General features: G+C 46.4%; 1 protein-coding gene across 8 annotated transcripts in view; it reads right to left on the bottom strand.

Moving 5' to 3' along the window:
• The window catches only part of LOC308480051 (tyrosine-protein phosphatase non-receptor type substrate 1-like), a 117,050-nt gene that overhangs the window by 19,020 nt on the left and 78,603 nt on the right, over positions 1-19,427 (bottom strand). For all 8 annotated transcript variants that reach the window (XR_013987921.1, XM_081011308.1, XM_081011310.1 and 5 more), the window contains exon 3: positions 1,106-1,444. Coding sequence is in view for 7 of the 8 variants with exons in the window: in XM_081011308.1 (XP_080867434.1) it covers positions 1,106-1,444 (339 nt within the window). In the remaining variant the exon portion in view is untranslated. The remainder of the gene's footprint in view (positions 1-1,105; positions 1,445-19,427) is intronic.

Genomic DNA, 19,427 nt, shown 5'->3' with positions numbered 1-19,427 from the left:
GACGGCATGCGAGAGCGGCAGCCCGTACGGTTTCCGTGTGAGAGGCAGCCTGTATGGAAGGAACGTGAGAGCGGCAGCCCATACAGATGACCCGTGAGCGGCGCCCATATGGACTGTGCGTGCCCTTGACCGTTTTACAGCTGGGGTGAGGCAGGGGCCATCTTGTTACCCCCTCCCAGAGTGGCACCCGGGGAGGACGGCCCCTCCGCCCCCCCCACTTCGTACGCCCCTGCCTCGATGTCTCCTGTGCCACAAACTCTCCGCTCCAGACGAAATAAGTAGATAAAGTAAATTCCATTTCTGCAGCCCAGTCCAAGGGCTCAAGAATGAGTCCTGGATAGCTAGGAAATTCCCAGGTGTTTAACTGAGTTGTCCCATTCCCTGGCAGATCAAATATTCCCATCCCCCACACAAGAGGCTCTCCACGTAGCTGACTTGCCAAAGGGGTTAAGTACACATTACAGATAGAGGGACGCGGGTGGCGCTGTGGGTTAAACCACAGAGCCTAGGACTTGCCGATCAGAAGGTCGGCGGTTCAAATCCCCGCGACGGGGTGAGTTCCCGTTGCTCAGTCCCTGCTCCTGCTAACCTAGCAGTTTGAAAGCATGTCAAAGTGCAAGTAGATAAATAGGTACCGCTCTGGCGGGAAGGTAAATGTTGTTTCCGTGCGCTGCTCTGGTCATGCTGGGCACGTAACCCAGAAGCTGTACGCCAGCTCCCTCAGCCAATAAATCAAGATGAGCGCCTCAACCCCATTGTCAGCCACGAATGGACCTAATGGTCAGGGGTCCCTTTACCTTTACCTTACACATTACAGATAAATGCTTATAATGACATCTAGGTTTTCAAAATATGAAAAGCAGCTGTAGGAGGAGGGAGAAAGGAGATTTTGAGCAGGATATTGCCCAGCACTGAAAGAGTTATGCATCCTTTCTCCTTCCACTGCTCCACTACTCAAACATGCGACCCACAAGGCTATTTTTTGTTTTTTTAAAAAGGTCCGAGCCTCATTAGATGCCCTTGTATTTCTATGTATGTGGAGCTTCTGGGGTGAGGGGGGCAGATTATCCTCCTAGGAAACAAAGAGAAATTGAGGGATACTTACCAATCACGGAAACCTCAGTGCCCACTCCCGATTTCAATTCTGTTTCTTGGGATCCTGCCCTGTACTTGACACAGTAATAGGTCCCGGCATCCTCAGGTCGGATGTTGCTGATGCGGATGCTGAAGTCTGTTTCTGATTCAGGAACAACCCTGGTCACGCGGGAAGGATATTGTCCTCTTTCACTGTAAATGGACTGTTTTCTGTCCGACCCCTTGTGCCATTTCACGCCTCCTGGTGGACCAGTTCCTCCTACTGTACACGTCAGAGTGAGGGTCTCTCCTGCGGACACAGACAAGGGTCCTGGAGGCTGCAGAACTTCCAAATCTTGGCCTTTGGCACCTGCAGCAAAAAATAAATTGTTATAGGTTTCCTCTAAAGAGTAATCACCCTTCTCCTTGTGGCAAATGAATGACTCAGGACTTCAGTGCCTTAAGGATACCTCTTCTCATACAAACCGACCCGGACCCTGCGCTTGTCATCCAAGGCCCTTCTCTGTGTCCCTCCCTCCCCAAGAGGTTCGGAGGGTGGCAATACGAGAATGGGCCTTTCCTGTGGTGGCTCCCCATCTGTGGAATGCTTTCCCCAGAGAGGCTCGCCTGGTGCCATCATTGCCTGTCATAGATTCACAGAATCATAGAGTTGGAAGGGACCCTGAGGATCATTCAGTCCAATCTCCTGCATTGCAGGAATATGCAGCTGTCCCTTACGGGGATCAAACCTGCAACCTTGGCATTCTCATCACCACGCTCTGTGTTTAGGTGCCAGATGAAAACATCCCTCTTTACTGGTCTTTGGCCATTAAACAATCCATGGCCCTTTAAAAGTGGAGGACTGTCATTATTTTTTTTTTTCAGTGATTGTTTTATTGGTTGTTGTTGTTGTTGTTGTTATGCTATGCAAATTAAATTGTTAACATTGTACACCATCCCGCAATATACAAAATACTACTACAAAAGCCCACGAACTCCCTAGACGCAATCAAAAAACAATGGGAGGATGCCATAGGCTATGAGATTAACCCCACTCAATGGAACAAAATGTGGTCTAAACCCCCCTTTAAATCCATATCAACGAAAAGAAAAGAACTCACTCTGAAACTCACCTACAGGTGGTACCTAACACCAAGAAAACTAGCGCTAATACACCCAGGAACCTCACCAAAATGCTGGAGAGGGTGCACCTCCACAGGCACATACCTCCACATGTGGTGGGAGTGCCCCAAAATCCAACTATTCTGGACAGCAACCATACGAGAAATAAGTAAAATAACCAAGCAAGCATTAGAAACCACCCCAGAATTGGCCTTACTAAACATCTTCCAAGACAATAATGCCCACTTACACCACAAAGAAATCATAACCCAGCTACTTTCAGCAGCCAGAAACACCATAACCAGACACTGGAGAGACCTGTCAGGAGTAAGCATAGACCAATGGTACCAAATATTATGGCAAACAGCCTTACTAGAAAAATTAAACAATAAACTAAAACTGACATGGGGACAAATAGAAGACGCCTTCACCCCGGTATGGCTCCCCTTTATCACATACACAGCCCAACAAGATAACGATAAGAATCCGCTGACAGCATACAAATCAATATGGCTAACCTGATCCAAAATACCCACCCACCCCACTCACACACGAAAATAAAGACCACCACAGCCAACCACAAATGAACAACCACACTCCAGGCAAACCCCAACCTCTTACACCACCAAAGGAACACAAGTGAACAGCAAAGAACCTGCACAAGCAACGCTACTTAGAGTAAATAAAATACTCCCACCCCCACCCCCACCCATCTCCCCCCTCCACCTCTTTCCCCCTTTTCTTCCTAATGTCTCAACAAATGAAACTGATTTGTAAAAATGTTACATGGGGAAAAAATACAAGAGAGAGACATTGCACACACTTTTGTAAATCCAGAAAATATTTAATAAAAAAGAAAGAAAGAAAGAAATTGTACACCATCCTGGGATTTTCAGATAAGAGTGGTATATAAATTGAATAAATAATAAATAATAATAATAATAATAATAATGCAGTGCTGCTTCCCTTTCTCACTCAGGGCAGCTTTCCATAAAAGCGCATCTCAAGGGCCAGTTGCCCATTTATTGTGTGTTCCATTCCATAGCATGTAGGAAGATAGAGACCTGGGCCGGCCTGCCCATGAGGTGAGGGGAGGCAGTGGCCTCAGGGAAACAGCCCCCAGTCAGCTAGGAAGGGCTGCTCCACTGCACAAGCTGACTGGGGAGCAGGGGGACATTTCCAGTTTTGCCTGGAGTGGCAAAACATTATGGGCCGGCCCTGATAGAGACCATGCAGGTCCTTCACCCATCAGTGGAGACAGGAGGTGATTATGGAGCACAAGACTGACAAGTAAAAGAACAGGTCAATACCACCAATGTGGTTGGATGGATGGCTGTGTCTAGCCCCATTGTCGGAGGGGAGATGCCTCTTAATACCAGTTGCTGGAAATTATTATTGGGGGAGAGTGCTGTTGCCCTCTGGTCCGGCTTGCAGGCTTTCCACATCAGCATGCGATTGGCCGGAGTAAGAATCAGGTGTTGAAATAGATGTGCCCCCTACGGTCTAATATAAGGTAAAGGTAAAGGGACCATAAGGTCCAGTCGTGACTGACTCTGGGGTTGCAGCACTCATCTTGCTTTATTGGCCAAGGGAGCCGCCATACAGCTTCCAGGTCATGTGGCCAGCATGACTAAACCGCTTCTGGCGAACCAGAGCAGTGCACGGAAACGCTGTTTACCTTCCCGCTGGAGTGGTACCTATTTATCTACTTGCACTTTGACATGCTTTCGAACTGCTAGGTTGGCAGGAGTAGGGACCGAGGAATGGGAGCTCACCCCTTTGCAGGGATTCAAACCGCCAACCTTCTGATCGGCAAGCCCTAGGCTCTGTGGTTTAACCCACAGCGCCACCCGCGTCCCTTACGGTCTAATCTAGCAGGACTCAATTCTTGTGTTGTTATGTTATGTTCTAACACGGATACTGGTGAATGAAGTTTGCAGAGCGAGCACACAGCTTGGAAGCTGGCTGTATACTGAATTCTTGCTGTTGAGCACTCTTTAGCCCTAACACAATCTCACTGAGACTTTAAGTATGAAATAGAAGAAATACATTGTGGTTATTAATTAAATCTGTGAATCACACTTTTTTTTTTTGCCATGGTAACTCAAGAGTGACTTGCAACACATGCTTAGAGGGTAAAGAAATCCTAGTTGTAGCTAAGTTGGAGATGCAAAGAGACGTTTTTGCTCTTTCATCTCTGCAGGAGAGAGACAGATTCCCAAGGTGGGACCGAGAAGAAGGGAGGAACAGGTAAGGAAGTCAGCAACCCTTAGAGGTATCAATCTGACATCAGAAAGAAGGTCAGCCCAGGTTAAACAGAAATACAGCCTAGGAAGTTTGGAGTCTGTTCTCTCTACTTTCTCCCCATGCAAACCACACCTGATACAAACTGAGTTGCATGCCAAGACTTCCACCAGATGAACAGGAGTTGCATTTTACTGAGTCAGACTTTTGTGGCCATCCACTTCACAATAGCTGATTTCTGATTAGTAGTGCCTCATGCAGGTATTTTTTCCATCTCCTGCTGTACAACTTGATCCTAATTCAGAGTGTAGGGGCCCTTTGCTGTCACCGCACATGGTCTCCAACTGAGCAAATGTACGTCTCTTTCCCCAGAAAGATGGGCTTGTGCGGAAATTGAGCCCAGGACCTCTCACAGCCAAAGTGAGACTCATATCCATGGGACCAACAAGGTGCAATCAGAGCACCAGCAGGTGCGTTTGGAAGGAAGTGAAGTTTCTGGGCCATCTTCAAGGCTGGCCCCACATCGACTGCATGTTAAGTATAATTATTTAATTGACACTAAATGTTTATTGCTGGAAAAGGTCCATCTCTGGGGAAATTGCACTGCAGTATTCTAATGGACTCTGAGCTTTAACTGAGCTGAGGATTAACTGTTATTGTTCTCTGCTTGTTAACACTTGGGTGTTTAACTTTAGGTCAGGCCACTAAGGCCACTAAGGCATTTGGTTGCAAATCTCCATTTTGAAGGGAGTTGCCTTTGAATCTTTGTTCTCAGACTCTGTGGAAGTGAGGATGAAGCTCTCCAGGCAAACAGTCTCAGGCAGGATGCAGGTTGTGGGCAGAGACAGACCTCCACTTATAGGTCTGTTTCGAGTATTTCATATTTTCTAAGATGCTGAGCCTGTGCTGGACAGCACAAGATGCCTTATGGAATTATCTGGATGTATGTTTTTGTTTTGAAGAAAGTTATGCAAGTAAACTTTTAATTAAACTTATGGGCCTTGCCAATGCTTTATTTCCAAAAAGGAGTCCGTTTTCATGCATTCAATCGCTTTAAACTGTGCAATATTAAGATCTGCTATATTGCAGTACAGTGGTACCTTTGCTTACAAACTTAATCCATTCCGGAAGTCCGTTCTTAAACCAAGGCATGCTTTCCCATAGCAGCAGGGGACCCAATTTACAAATGGAACACACTCAACAGGAAACAGAACATGTTCTACTTCCAAGGCAAAGTTCACAAACCAAAACACCTACTTCCAGGTTTGCAGCGTTCTTAATCCAAGTTGTTCGTAAACTAAGCTGTTCTTAAACCAAGGTACCACTATACTGTAATATGTTGTGAGTAAAGCACACAAATGGCTGAGGGCGGGTCAAGTTAAACCGCCCTTCATTTGAAAATCGCAGGGCGGTTTACAATACAACACAAAATACCCGTATTTTTCGCTCTATAACACGCACCTGACCATAACACGCACATAGTTTTTAAAGGAGGAAAACAAGAAAAAAAAATTCTGAATGAAACAGTGGATGTATCATTTTTGTGCTTCATGCTGTGGTCACAGATATGTGATTTGACTGTGAGTTTGGGGTAGCCCAATGCAAAAATCCTGAGAATCCATGTGGATCTGTGCTTTGTAACCACGTTTTGGCACCATTGCAGCCCCAGGCAACAGTGGGTTCGTGATTTTTTTGGTGCAGGCTGTAGCCATGGACATGCTATGTGATCTGATGGTGAATTTGGGGTGACCCAATGCAAAGATCCTGAGGATCCATGTGGATCCGTGCTTTGTAACCACGTTTTAAGTGGGGAGGGAAGGAAAAACACAGAAGGGGCAAGGAGCACGAGAGGGGTGTGCGGAGAAGCAGCTGGCTAACAATGCAGGAGAGGGGTTTAACGGGAGGGAGGAAAGGAAGGCAAAAGTTTTCCCCCACCCGCCCAAGCCAGCCCCCCCTCCCACCTGCATGTTTTCCGGCTGCCTGCGAGTCCCTAGAATGCTGAGCCAGGTGGGCTGGAGCCTGCGCGCAGTGTGACTAGGAAGGAATTAGAAGGAAGGACGCGATCCTTTCCTTTCTCCTCTGCTTGCCAGGAGGGCAGGGGATTTCCCTGCTCTTTGTTGCGTTTGAGCAAACACAGCAACCGAAAACAGAAGAGGGTGGTCAGTAAGACCCTGAGGCAGAATGCAGGAAAGCAGCAGCCTCCTCTCCTCCATGACGCGCGATCTGATTTTTGCCTCTGCACTCGGGCCAGTCGGCTCCAGGGACCACACATTCGCTCAATACCAGGCTCAGACATTTCCCCTTACTTTTTAGGAGAAAAATGTGAGTGTTATAGAGAGAAAAATACGGTACATGCCAAATAACAAATGAAAACAATACCCCTCCTACAGCTTAAAAGGTCATAGATATTACTATTGCTCATGGTGCAAATGGTAATCTAAATCTGGCGAACGAAGAAGGAAAGCCATTTCCAGCGTTTGGGTTCCCATTGCTGATACTTTCCTAAGTGTCAGCAAGGCACTTCCCTCAGGCTCCTTGCAGAAGTGGCATTTAAATGGATCGTAAAATTGATTCACAGTACCCTCTTTAAAAAACTCTGTCAGATTCCCCCCACTCCCAACCTTCAAATGCAAAAGTCTTTCTCAGACGGCTGAACTCACGCAAGCAGTAGCACAAAAGAACCTACAGAAATTGGCCAGGCATTTGAATGGAGGTTTTACTTTTCCTTAAGTGACATAATATGATTTCAAGTTTCACCTGTCAAAAATGCAGCACAAACTCAAGTAACAGCCTAATTTTGTTGCAGCCTGGGTATTTCTTGAAGGCTGCTGATGCCTGTTACATATTTTCCTTCATTCCCCCACACTTATCACCAGTATTTTTTGCTCACTTTACACCAAATATGATAGAAACACATACAAATTACTCCTCGCAATGATACATTTTTGGATGTTGACTTTTTAAAATGCTCATCTGTGGTCCCTCTCCCAGGCAGACTTCATGAACCAGGTGCTCTCCAGATGTTGGCCAAAAACATATGGAGGGCACCAGGTTGGCAATGTTTTAACACGTACTCAGATACAGGAGAACACAAATGATTTATGCACTGCTGATACAAGTTATTCTGGGCATATTGTTTGGTACGAAAAAAAATTGCACACCTTAATTGCAGGTAAGTGTACAATTTTACTGTCTAACACCTCAAGCTTCCTGTTTCCTCACTGTGTAATGGATGTTCATTTTTCTCTATTAAGTGGCTTTTTTTGAAACTCATTTTTAAAATAAAAAACAAAAAGGAGTCATGCCAGTTTAGCTAATGTGCCAGATATCATCACCTTTCTGGGAGGGAAGGCAGGGGCTGGCAGAAATAGAAGAGACAGTTGCCTAGAAAATTGATGCAGATGCCTAGAAATGTGATATTTTGCTGGCTTTGTCTTGAATGCACATCTATACCCTTCCAGGCTGTCGCCTAAATAAAGTTGAAGCTGAAACTTCAGAATTTGGGAACCCACCCCACAAAAAGAAATCTGGTTCCCTTCTGCTTACACATATCTACAATCCAATTTGATGACTTTTTTTTTGGGGGGGGGACGCTAGGCTAGCGGGATGCGAGTTCTCCAGTTTTGTATACACTGAAAGCATAATTGCTTTTACATCCCTTTATATTAAGCTAATTGCTTGTGAGCTAGACAAAAAAAATCTATAAAAATAGTTCACAGCTGTCTCCCTAATATTACCACAAGCTCAGAAACTGGCCAAATCCATAAAGATAAGAAACAGAACTAAGAGATTTCCCCCCCCTTTTTTGCAAGCAGTATTCACAGCCAAGAAAAACATGGAATTTCTTGGGCCAACTCTGCTAATAGGCAGGGTGTAAATGGAAACAAGAGAAGCTGCAGAGAGACTGCTACTACACTTTCCACTTCCAAATCAATTCTACATAGAGGGTTAAAAAAAAAAATCTTTATAAGAGGCATAACCGTAGCTAATAACACAGCTGAAAAACCCTGTAGCTATTTCAGCAACAGGTGGGAGAAGAGACAGCAGGTCACTACCTACAGCCGTGGAGTGAATAGTCATGAAAGGCCTGGATAGCAGAGACTTTTACCCATTGGGCGAAAGGCTGGGAGGCCAACAGTAGGTGGCGCCAGACCCAGCGACAGGCAGAGTTGACTATTTCTGGTTCCCATCCCACCCTCCTGCCTGATGAGTTCTACAAGGGAAGCGATAGCTCAGTTGGTAGAGCACGAGACTCTTGAACCACCCCCCCTGGGCAAAAGATTCCTGCATCACAAGCGGTTGGACTAGGCGACCCATCCTGGCCCCTTCCAATTCTACGAACGCTGAGACCGAAGGCTCATAGGCGCACAGGCTAAAATTAGAGTTGTATCATTTATCTGGTCTTAACATTTTTACTTCATATTTATATTTTCTATTTATGTTTATCCACTGCAAGTGTATTACTCAATTCCTGCAAGTGAGTTCATTTCAATGCATTGTTTCTGAATGTACGTCGTAAAAGGTTCCTAATCTTTTAAAAAGTCGTTATTATCTTTATCTTTGAGTCTCTTAGTTAACTTTGCCATTTTAGTGCATTCCATCAACTTTTCTTGCCATTGTTCTTTCGTTGGTATTTCAACACTTTTCCATCTTTGTGCTAATAGAATTCTGGCCGCTGTTGTCGCATACATAAATAATTTCTTCTTGTCGTTTGGTATATCTTGCCCTAGGTTTGGTTTATTCTTGTTCTTACTTTTATTATGTATTTTTGTGTTTTTTTACCTGATAATTTTATGTTGTGAACAGCCCTGAGATCTACAGATGTGGGGCAGGGGACAAATTTAACAAATAAATAAAACTTAGAAACAACCCAGTGGATTTCAGGACACGCAACCTAGCTGAAGTCAAATATTTTAAGCTTGGATCTGGAAGTGGGAGGGGTTAAGCACTGCTTAAATCTTCCTCACTGAAATCAATAGGGCTTTAAAAGGAGTAACATTTGATCTGTTCTCTCCGCAAGCACCGCCAGCACCAATCCTGCTGAAATCCTGGGATCAACTGAGGCTGCAAAGGGATAGTTTATGCAAATATTGCTAGCGCAGGAAGAGCAATGCAGGTTATCTATGAAATGCCAGAGGAAATTGACTCATCTGGGGAAATGATGGGATATTCGTTAATTAGGAGTGAGTGGTGCGTCCATCGATCGCCTCCAGGAGATTTCACATGCCTACGTCTCGTCATTAAGGGACAGTTCCAAAATGGCTAAATGGACCAGAATGCCACAGAGCAGTTGAGTGGTTCGCATCTTCAGGGGAGCTAGAGAGAGTTAAATGTGTTTTTCAAAAGGGTGATTGTATATACACATCATGAAATGTATCCTTTGTTCCATTAAATCAATGTGATACACTCGTGAGCATCCTGGAAGTCTTCCCCTGGTACCTGTGAAGATTACACTTACACACACACACACACACACACACACACACACACACACCACTGGGCCAGCCATGAGGGGGTGAAGGCGATGACCATAGAGCTGAAGGAGGAAGTTGGAAGAGCGTCACTTCTTCCCAGTTCCTCTTTCAGTTCAAAGCACTTTTCAAGGCTCAGGTGAATTCTGCTGGACCTAAATCCAGATCCCTGGGGAAAGTGAAGTGGTTTAAGTGTGTAGTTGTTGGACCATAAAGAAGGCTGATCACCGAAGAATCAATGCGTTTGAATTATGGTGCTGGAGGAGACTCTTGAGAGTCCCATGGACTGCAAGAAGATCAAACCTCTCCATTCTGAAGGAAATCAGCCCTGAGTGCTCACTGGAAGGACAGATCCTGAAGCTGAGGCTCCAATACTTTGGCCACCTCATGAGAAGAGAAGACTCCCTGGAAAAGGCCCTGATGTTGGGAAAGATGGAGGGCACAAGGAGAAGGGGACGACAGAGGACGAGATGGTTGGACAGTGTTCTCAAAGCTACCAACATGAGTTTGACCAAACTGCGGGAGGCAGTGGAAGACAGGAGTGCCTGGCGTGCTCTGGTCCATGGGGTCACGAAGAGTCGGACATGACTAAACGACTAAACAACAACATTTATTTATACCCTGCCCCTTTCCCTGACGGAATCAAGGCAGCTTACAGGTAAAAATAAGAACGGCTAAAAACATTGAGGGGGGGGTAATAACCATTAAAAACAATTAAATACACCTTCTCTCTTTCTGTCTCTTCTGGAGGGGATAATCTGGGGAGAAGATAAGTGGGCAGAGATGGGTGGGTGCCCACAGCACTCCATTAAAGAACCCCCAGTGAGCCCACTGGCCTAAAAAAGTTGGCCCCCACTGCATTAAAGCATATTTTCTAAGAATATAATTAGTTCTCTAGAGCTTGCTTCCCTCTTGTTATGAACCACTGAACTCTCTCGCTCTGGGTTGGGATTGGCAAATCTGTCCGTTTTGGTTGCCATCTGTTTCTCGTCGCTCCAGGTGGAATCTGCAATGAAGTACAACCATTACGAAAATTCATCCGCATTTTAGTGTGGCCTGATGAACATAATTTCGTATGCGGTTTTGTCCAGCGGTGATTGCATGGGATTCCTCCTAATAGAGTGAATTTATTTTTGCGCGATATTTTCACTTAATAAATGCATTTTAATGGTCATCTCTCCTTAAATGTATGCATTTTCATACACACTGGCCAGAAAGCTGCAATGCAAAATTCAGAGAAGAGCGAATTCCAAAGCATAGTTATGTTTTAGTTCATGTCTCGGTTTGAGAAGCGCAGATTGGGCAATTTCTCACTGAAACGCAAACAAAAACAAATCTCAGCCAATCCGTGTTTGTTTGTGTATGCGCGTGTGTGTATCTTTCACAGTGCAAACTTGAGGAACAAATTCCCTAAGCACCAGAGGAACAAAAAAATCCTCTTAGTGGTTCTATGTTTTTGAAGGTTATCTTGCAATTTACATTCCAGTGCCTTGGGACAGAAGTAGCTGTGACGTCGAGCTCAGTTTGCCATCAAAAACAGAAAGCCCTGCTGCATCCAGTTCCCCCTCTTCTCCCGAAAATGCGTAGTTACCAAAATACTTGATGATACATCCCCCTCAATGTGCATTCTCCTCCTGCCCGCTTCTCTGGCCCAGCAGCAGTCAATAACACAGAGCAGGAAAAGCGAACACAGACTGTGAGGGCTGGGGAGGAGCCTGCAGCCCTCTAGATGTGTGGAATGTAATCCACTGGGAGCAGTCAAGTACAACATTCCTTGTTTTCCTAGAGTGGATATGCAAGGGAATGTTTGGTCCAGCCAGTCGAAACTTCCTGTTCCTCCTGGCCTGGAGCATCCTTCCTCTTGCATGTGACTAGTGGGTGGGCGTGACCTTTCCAGACCTGGTAAAAGGCCAAGGCGTGCTTCCACTCTCCTTCTTTTCCATCTTCCTTTCATCCTGCGAACTTCCTGGAATGAACTGCTGGCTGCCAGCCAAGCAGTCCCTCAGGTCATCTCCCTTATGGGGTAAACCTGTTTTTATACATTTGTAACTTAAAGCCTGTCTTCAGGGATCACACTGTGCTCTGCCTGACCGTGAGTAAGCTTTCTTTTTCTTGCTTATGAATAAGACTGTAGTGTCTATATTCTTTTACGAGGGATTCAAGGGGTCTTACCAGGAAAATAATAGAAGACATTTCAATCGGGACAAGCCAGATTGAATTGCGTTTTGTCTTAAGAAACTCACATGAGTTTGCAACAAGTTGTCTGCTGTGTAAAGGGGAATGCACTCTGTTAAGTAAAGGAACTTGCTAACACAAATTAGGAAGGATATTAATAAACAATACAGTGGTATCTCAGATTAAGAACTTAATTTGTTCCGGAGGTCCGTTCTTAACCTGAAACTGTTCTTAACCTGAGGTACCACTTTAGCTAATGGGGCCTCCCGCTGCCGCCGAGCTGCCGGAGCACGATTTCTGTTCTCATCCTGAAGCAAAGTTCTTAACCCAAGGTACTATTTCTGGGTTAACGGAGTCTATAACCTGAAGCGTTTGTAACCTGAAGCGTCTGTAACCCAAGGTACCACTATATATTCTCTCCTGCCACCCTGAACATTCCCACAAGATGTTGCTGGACTCCAGCTCCCATCAGCCTTTGCAGCCAGCATAGCCAATAGTCACGGGTGATGGAGGGCACCAGGTTCTCCACTTACCGTATTTTTCGCTCCACAAGATGCACTTTTTCCCTCCTAAAAAGTAAGGGGAAATGTGTGTGCGTGTTATGGAGCGAATGCAGGGGGAAGGCAGGCAGAAAAAGCCCCCAAGAGCCGCACACAAGCTCCGCGCGGCTCTTGCAGGCTTTTTCCCAGGAGCGAGACGGGACTGAGGCGGCCAGTCAGTCCCTTCTCCCTCCTCATAGAAAAGCCCGCAGGAGCTGCACACTCCTTAAAGGGTGCGCGGCTCCTGTGGGCTTTTGTGGGAGGTGGGGGAATTCCCATAGTCACGCGCAGCCTCTCCCGGCCAGAGAAGGTGCGCACGGCTAAAGAAGCCAAGACAGCGAGCAGGATCCATCCCGTTCTGGAGGTCTGTTCTTAACCTGAAACTGTTCTTAACCTGAGGTACCACTTTAGCTAATGGGGCCTCCTGCTGCCGTTGTGCCGCCGCCGCATGATTTCTGTTCTCATCCTGAAGCAAAGTTCTTAACCCGAGGTACTATTTCTGGGTTAGCAGAGTCTGTAACCTGAAGCGTCTGTAACCCGAGGTACCACTGTATATCCTCTCCTGCCACCCTGAACATTCCCACAAGATGTTGCTGGACTCCAGTTCCCATCAGACTTTGCAGCCAGTGTAGCCAATAGTCACGGGTGATGGGAGTTGGAGTCCAACAACGTCTGGAGGGCACCAGGTTCTCCACTTATGTCATGTGATGGCATCGTGTCCTCCATGAGAGGGTGGCAATACAAGAACGGGCCTTTTCTGTAGTGGCTTTCCATTTGTGGAATGCTCTCCCCAGGGAGGCTCAACTGGTGCCTTCCTTACATCTCTTCCTTACATCTCTCAGACCTTCCAAGTGTCCCTGTTTTCCAGGGACGTCCCTGATTTAGAGAATCCATCTCGGTTTCTGATATGATCCCAGAATGTCCCACTTTTAATAATAATAATAAATAATAATTTTTTATTTATACTCCGCCCTTCCTGGTTCAGAAACCAGGCTCAGAGCGGCTAACAACAAATTTAAAACACTTAATTGTAAAAGCAGCATAAAATACAGTATAAAAATATGAATAACAATAAAATTCAAAATTCAGAAATCAATTTAGGGGAAATCCATCTAATAAGCATTAGATAATCACCAGGGCTAGCTGGCTGAATTGGTCCTACTTGGGCCAGTGAGGAGGCCAGGGGAGAATTAGCTGTGGGGTCTCAGAGCGGGTAATCTTCATAAAAGGGGAGGGGGAGGGAAGAGAAGGGAAATAAAAAATCAGGCTGAATTCAAATTAAAGGCCAGGCGGAATAGCTCTGTCTTACAGGCCCAACGGAAGGAGGTTAAATCCTGAAGGGCCCTGGTCTCATGGAACAGAGCATTCCACCAGGTCGGAGCCATCACTGAGAAGGCCCTGGCCCTGGTGGAGGATAGTCTGACTTCCTTAGGGCCCGGGACCTCTAAACTATGGTTATTCATGGACTTTAAAGTCGTCTGCGGGGCATACCAGGAGAGGCGGTCCCATAAATACGAGGGCCCTAAGCCACAAAGGGCTTTAAAGGTCAAGACCAGCACCTTGAACCTGACCCTGTACTCCACCGGGAGCCAGTGCAACTGGTAAAGCACTGGGTGAATATGCTCCCATGGCAGGGACCCCGTGAGGAGCCTCGCTGCAGCATTCTGCACCCGCTGGAGTTTCTGGGACAGTTTGAAGGGCAGCCCCACGTAGAGTGAATTACAGTAGTCAAGCCTGGAGGTGACTGTCGCATGCGTCACTCTGGCCAGATCGGGGCAGGAAAAGGTAAGGGACCAACAGCTTAATGCGGTGAAGATGGAAAAATGTCACCTTAGCTGTTGCTGTAACCTGTGCCTCCATGGAAAGGGAGGCGTCAAGGATTACACCCAAACTCTTAACGTAAGGCACTGGCACTAATTGAGCCCCCGCAAGAGAAGGGAGTTGGTCCCTCATCCCCATGCCATCCCGCCCCAGCCAGAGGACCTCTGTCTTTGAAGGATTTAGTTTCACTTTTCCTTAGGATGTCCCTATTTACATTGAAGAAATGTTGGCGGGTATGATCTCTTCTGCCAGGCGAAAACATTTCTCTTTAACCAGGCCTTTGGGCTGCCCAGATGACAAGACCTCTCCTCTTGGCCTCACTGATGTGATCCAAAGGAAAGCAGAGCAAGACATTTGGCACCAGATTGGCTGCAGGAGTTGCCAGAAGGAGGCATACTAGTCACCATCCGGCCGTCTTAGGGTCTCCACTCTGGATTTATGTAGGGTTTATTCCGTGGCTTTTTCTTCTCCCACAGATATCCCGCAAGGCAGTGGAGGTTTAGGATCAGAGCTTTCCTTCTCCTAGACGGGCTACTTTCCTAGGTTGCCGAGCCCCATCTGTCACTTATTATTATTTATTGTGCATTAAATTAGTATTCCAGCCTTCATCCAAAGATTCACAATATAAAAATACCAAACAAGAACACAAAAATGGAATAAATACAAAAACAAACCAATAACCCCTCCTCCACAAACAAAGACCTGGCTCCCATGAGTGGGAAACGTTTTTTCAAATAAAAGAGTTAATTTCATGTACTCCGTGTGATTTATTGCAGGCTGGCTCCCTGACAGAGGGTCATGTGACAGGCATGGGCGGGGCCAGATGCAAAGTGGGAGGAGCAATACTCAACCTTTGTACAGGAGGCTATAATCCCAAGTGCAGAAATTAGGGGTGTCTCCCCCCGTCTTTCTCTCTCTCACACAGATCTCTTCATCCAAGCAAGCAAGAGGCAAGGTCACTTTTCAAGGTCACATTTTAGCCACACAAATCACTTGAGCAGAGCATTTGGCGTGGCCTAGGGAGAGTGTTGAGGGCTGGAGAGAGAGGACTGGTGGGTCACATTCAGTGACTGGCCCAGAGGTTCCTCACCCCAGGATATGGGTAGGGAAGGGCATAGATTTCTGGTCCTCTCCAGGATCTATGAATCTTTCATAAGAGGAGGGCTGCAGCCCGTCAGACCCGCAATTAAGACAAAATGCCTTTCCTGCTCCATTTGGTACACCTGCTCAGGAACCGAGCATCATCAAGAGGCTATAGTAGGAAAGTACAGGAGCTATTTTTAAAGTGACAGAAATCAGTGCATTTAGAATGGAATTTTAATTAAGGCAGCGCTGCAGGTTGCATTCCAATAACACACTGGGCGAAAAATGCCGCCTCCCGGGCCCAGAGCAGCAAACTACTATACAAAGCCTGCTGCAATGCACACGGTTCCCCAAAGGTGTGTGGTTTTGGGGTACTGCTGTGGTTTTAGAGACCTGAAGCACAAAATTAGCAGGGCGCCAGGCACATTTTGCGCCTAAAGATTCTCCATTTGCAAGCACATCAAAAAGTCTGGGCGCCATGTTTTTGCACCTGGCTGACACTCAAGGATTACTGGAATGTATGTGCTTTGAAGTCTCGAAGTACAGTGGTACCTCTGATTGCAAACGGGATCCATTCCGGAGGCCCGTTCGCAACATGAAAAGCCCGCAACCTGAAGCGCCGTATCTGCGCAGGTGCGCAGCACGATTAGGTGCTTGTGCACATGCGCGAAGCGTGATTTAGCACTTGTGCGCATGCACAAGCGGCGAAAGCCGGTAGTAATCTTTCCGGTACCTCCGGGACGCCGCGGGACGCAACCTGAAAAAACGTAACATGAAGCAAACGTAACATGAGGTATGACTGTATAAGTTAAGGGTAGACTGTATATGTTAAGGAGTTTAATAAAGAGTAGAGTGTTTTGAAAACGGAAGTTCCCATATTTTTTATTATGAAACCAAATTCAACATGTATTAACAATTTCTACTAAAAATGTGATATTAATAACGTGTCACTTATGTGAATTGCGTCTTAGTTCATGCTTATCAAAATAATAAACAAAAAGTGTTGCTGACCCCTCCCCCCACCGGTGGCGACTAGGCATTCTGTTTTGGCACCCACAACCCAGGTCCCAAAAGCCATTTGGCTCCTAGCTTTTCTTTCCCAGTTTCTAACGCTGGCGGGTGCTACCTTTCAAGGTGATTCAGAAAGTACAACTAATCTAGAACACAGCAGCTAGACTGGTGACTGGGAGCGGCCGCCGAAACCACATAACACCGGTCTTGAAAGACCTACATTGGCTCCCAGTACGTTTCTGAGCACAATTCAAAGTGTTGGTGCTGACTTTTAAAGCCCTAAACGGCCTCGGTCCAGTATAGCTGAAGGAGCGTCTCCACCCCCATCGTTCTGCCCGGACACTGAGGTCCAGTGCTGAGGGCCTTCTGGCAGTTCCCTCATTGCGAGAAGCCAAGTTACAGGGAACCAGGCAGAGGGCCTTCTCCGTGGTGGCACCCGCCCTGTGGAACGCCCTCCCACCAGATGTCAAAGAGAAAAACAACTACCAGACTTTTAGAAGACATCTGAAGGCAGCCCTGTTTAGGGAAGCTTTTAATGTTTAATAATGTTTTTATATTTGTTGGAAGCCACCCAGAGAGGTTTGGGCAACTCAGCCAGATGGGCAGGTGGTTGTTATTATTATTATTATTATTATTATTATTATTATTATTATTAATGCAAGCACTGCGGAAGAGCAAAAATATAGCATAGACAGCCAAGCAAAACTCCGCTTTCTGCTTGCCAGCTTTAGCAAAAGTGTCAACTCTGCGGATGTGAGAGGTAGGCTATTGCTGTTGGGGAGTGATCTACCATCTCTTTATTTGCTTTTGTTTCTATCTCAAGTGCAGCCAAGTATTTCCTTTCTTCTTGAGGTTTTCCTAAACAACACTAATTGGCAATTAAGTATTGCAAGCACTGAGCTGCTAGATCAAACCAAAGGCCTTGCAAGAGCTCGGCGTGTTTAATTAAGATAAACAAGATAAGCTTTGCCAGAAGATTAGCACTTAAAGCAAAACAAAAGAGTCCAGTAAATATTTCTGTCCCTTTTCTTAAAAAAATTAAAATAAAAATTACACCCCAGCAATGTGAAGCAGCTTTACATTTTTAGCTTTAATATACATCTAAGGATGTGATCTGGAAAGGCTTGTGATCATTAAACTTCTCTTTGCTCTAATGTATTAAGGGTGGGCCAAATGCATGCCTGTGTGGCCTACTTTTAGGTTTTTGCACTAAATTCATCAAGAGCTTGAAAATTAGCATAGCAGGAGCATGTACGTGGGTGTCTCAACAGCTGAGGCCTAGGAGGGAGAGTCGAAAAGGCAGGACCACTCCCATCAGTCCAGCCAACAGAGTCAAGGCGCTTTTGACTCCATCTTTTGGTGGCTATTCTGCCTGGCTCAGGCATGTCAACTGCTAGGGGCAGAGCTGTCTTCAGTCCCCTTAATATCTTCTGGCAGGGGACTGAGCCCACTCAATACTGACAGGGCGTTTGCAGAGCCGTTTGTGGCGTGGTTCGGTGGCTGGCTCCTCCTGAGTGCAACAGAGGAAGCTGCGCCATGCTCGGCTCTGCCATTGGCCTCCTCCCGACGAGCCGTTGTGCGTGTGTCATGTTTCATGCACATGTCAGACACATGCAACGCACAACATGCGCATAATGCTGTGAATGTGCAATCTTGGGCACAAGGCGGCACCTCTGGCCTGGCACAGGGTCACCCAGGGAACTTTGTTGATGAACCATAGAATTGAAGAGTTGGACCCTGAGGAACATCTCAGTATACCTGAAGGAGCGTCTCCACCCCCATCGTTCTGCCCGGACACTGAGGTCCAGCTCCGAGGACCTTCTGGCGGTTCCCTCATTGCAAGAAGCAAAGCTACAGGGAACCAGGCAGAGGGCCTTCTTAATAGTGCCGCCCGCCCTGTGGAACGCCCTTCCATCAGATATCAAGGAGATAAGCAACTACCTGACATTCAGAAGACATCTTAAGGCAGCCCTGTTCAGGGAAGTTTTTAATGTGTGACATCTTAGTGTATTTTTGGTCTTTGTGGAAGCTGCCCAGATGAATGTGCAGCTGCCCCATAGGGAAACTGAACCTGCAACATTGGGGTCCTAAGCACCACACTCAAGCCAACTAAGCTATCCTCCCATATCGAGGATTGGGCATCTGAACCCTTGTCTCTCAGGTCATAGTCAGAAACTCTAACCACTATGCCTCACCGGCTCTCTTTAAGGGTCCTTTACGCCAGATTTGGTCCAGACAGCTGTCACAAATCTCAGAAACTACCCAGACTGGCCTTTTACATTTTCTATAGGAGATGTCTGGAATTGCAGACGCTGTCTGCTAATCATGTCTTTCCAGTCACGTACCAAGCCAGCACTTCTGACTCCACATTTCTGCCGGGCAGAAAATCCTAGCCTTCTCTGTTTCCCACTTCTCGCCTTACAAAGGTGCCTTGCCAGCAATAATTGCTTTTTCTTCCAGCAGCTCCTGCCCGTGGGAGTCGCCTCCAAACCTCACTGAGCAACTGCCCTCGAGCTGACAGACGTGATCACCCCCAGATAAAATTAGGCACCCTGGATTGACATTTAGCTCCTCATCTTTCAGCCAACTCCACAGCAGGGCTGGGGGGAAGAAATTCAGATCAGTTCACATTGAGATTTGAGTCCATCAAATTCTCACCTTCTGAAACAACACGAGAACCAAAACACAGCCATCCTTCAGAAAATTCGCACTCATCCGAATTTCACGATGAAGTTCTCCAGCCAACCAATTATTGCAAAAATGCATCTAATGTGAGCATAATAATGAATATAACGAACTCGGCACCTCTGTCCCTGCTTCTTCTGGTCTCCCAGAACCAGAAGACAGATGAAGTGTGCCGAGCAAAGACAGGCACAAAGGCGCAGTC

The sequence above is a fragment of the Podarcis pityusensis genome (genome assembly GCF_964106645.2).
Source record: "Podarcis pityusensis genome assembly, chromosome: 6".
NCBI classification, from domain to species: Eukaryota; Metazoa; Chordata; class Lepidosauria; order Squamata; family Lacertidae; genus Podarcis; species Podarcis pityusensis.
The sequence above is the reverse complement of the archived record's forward strand: the minus strand, read 5'-3'. Positions and strand labels throughout refer to the sequence as shown.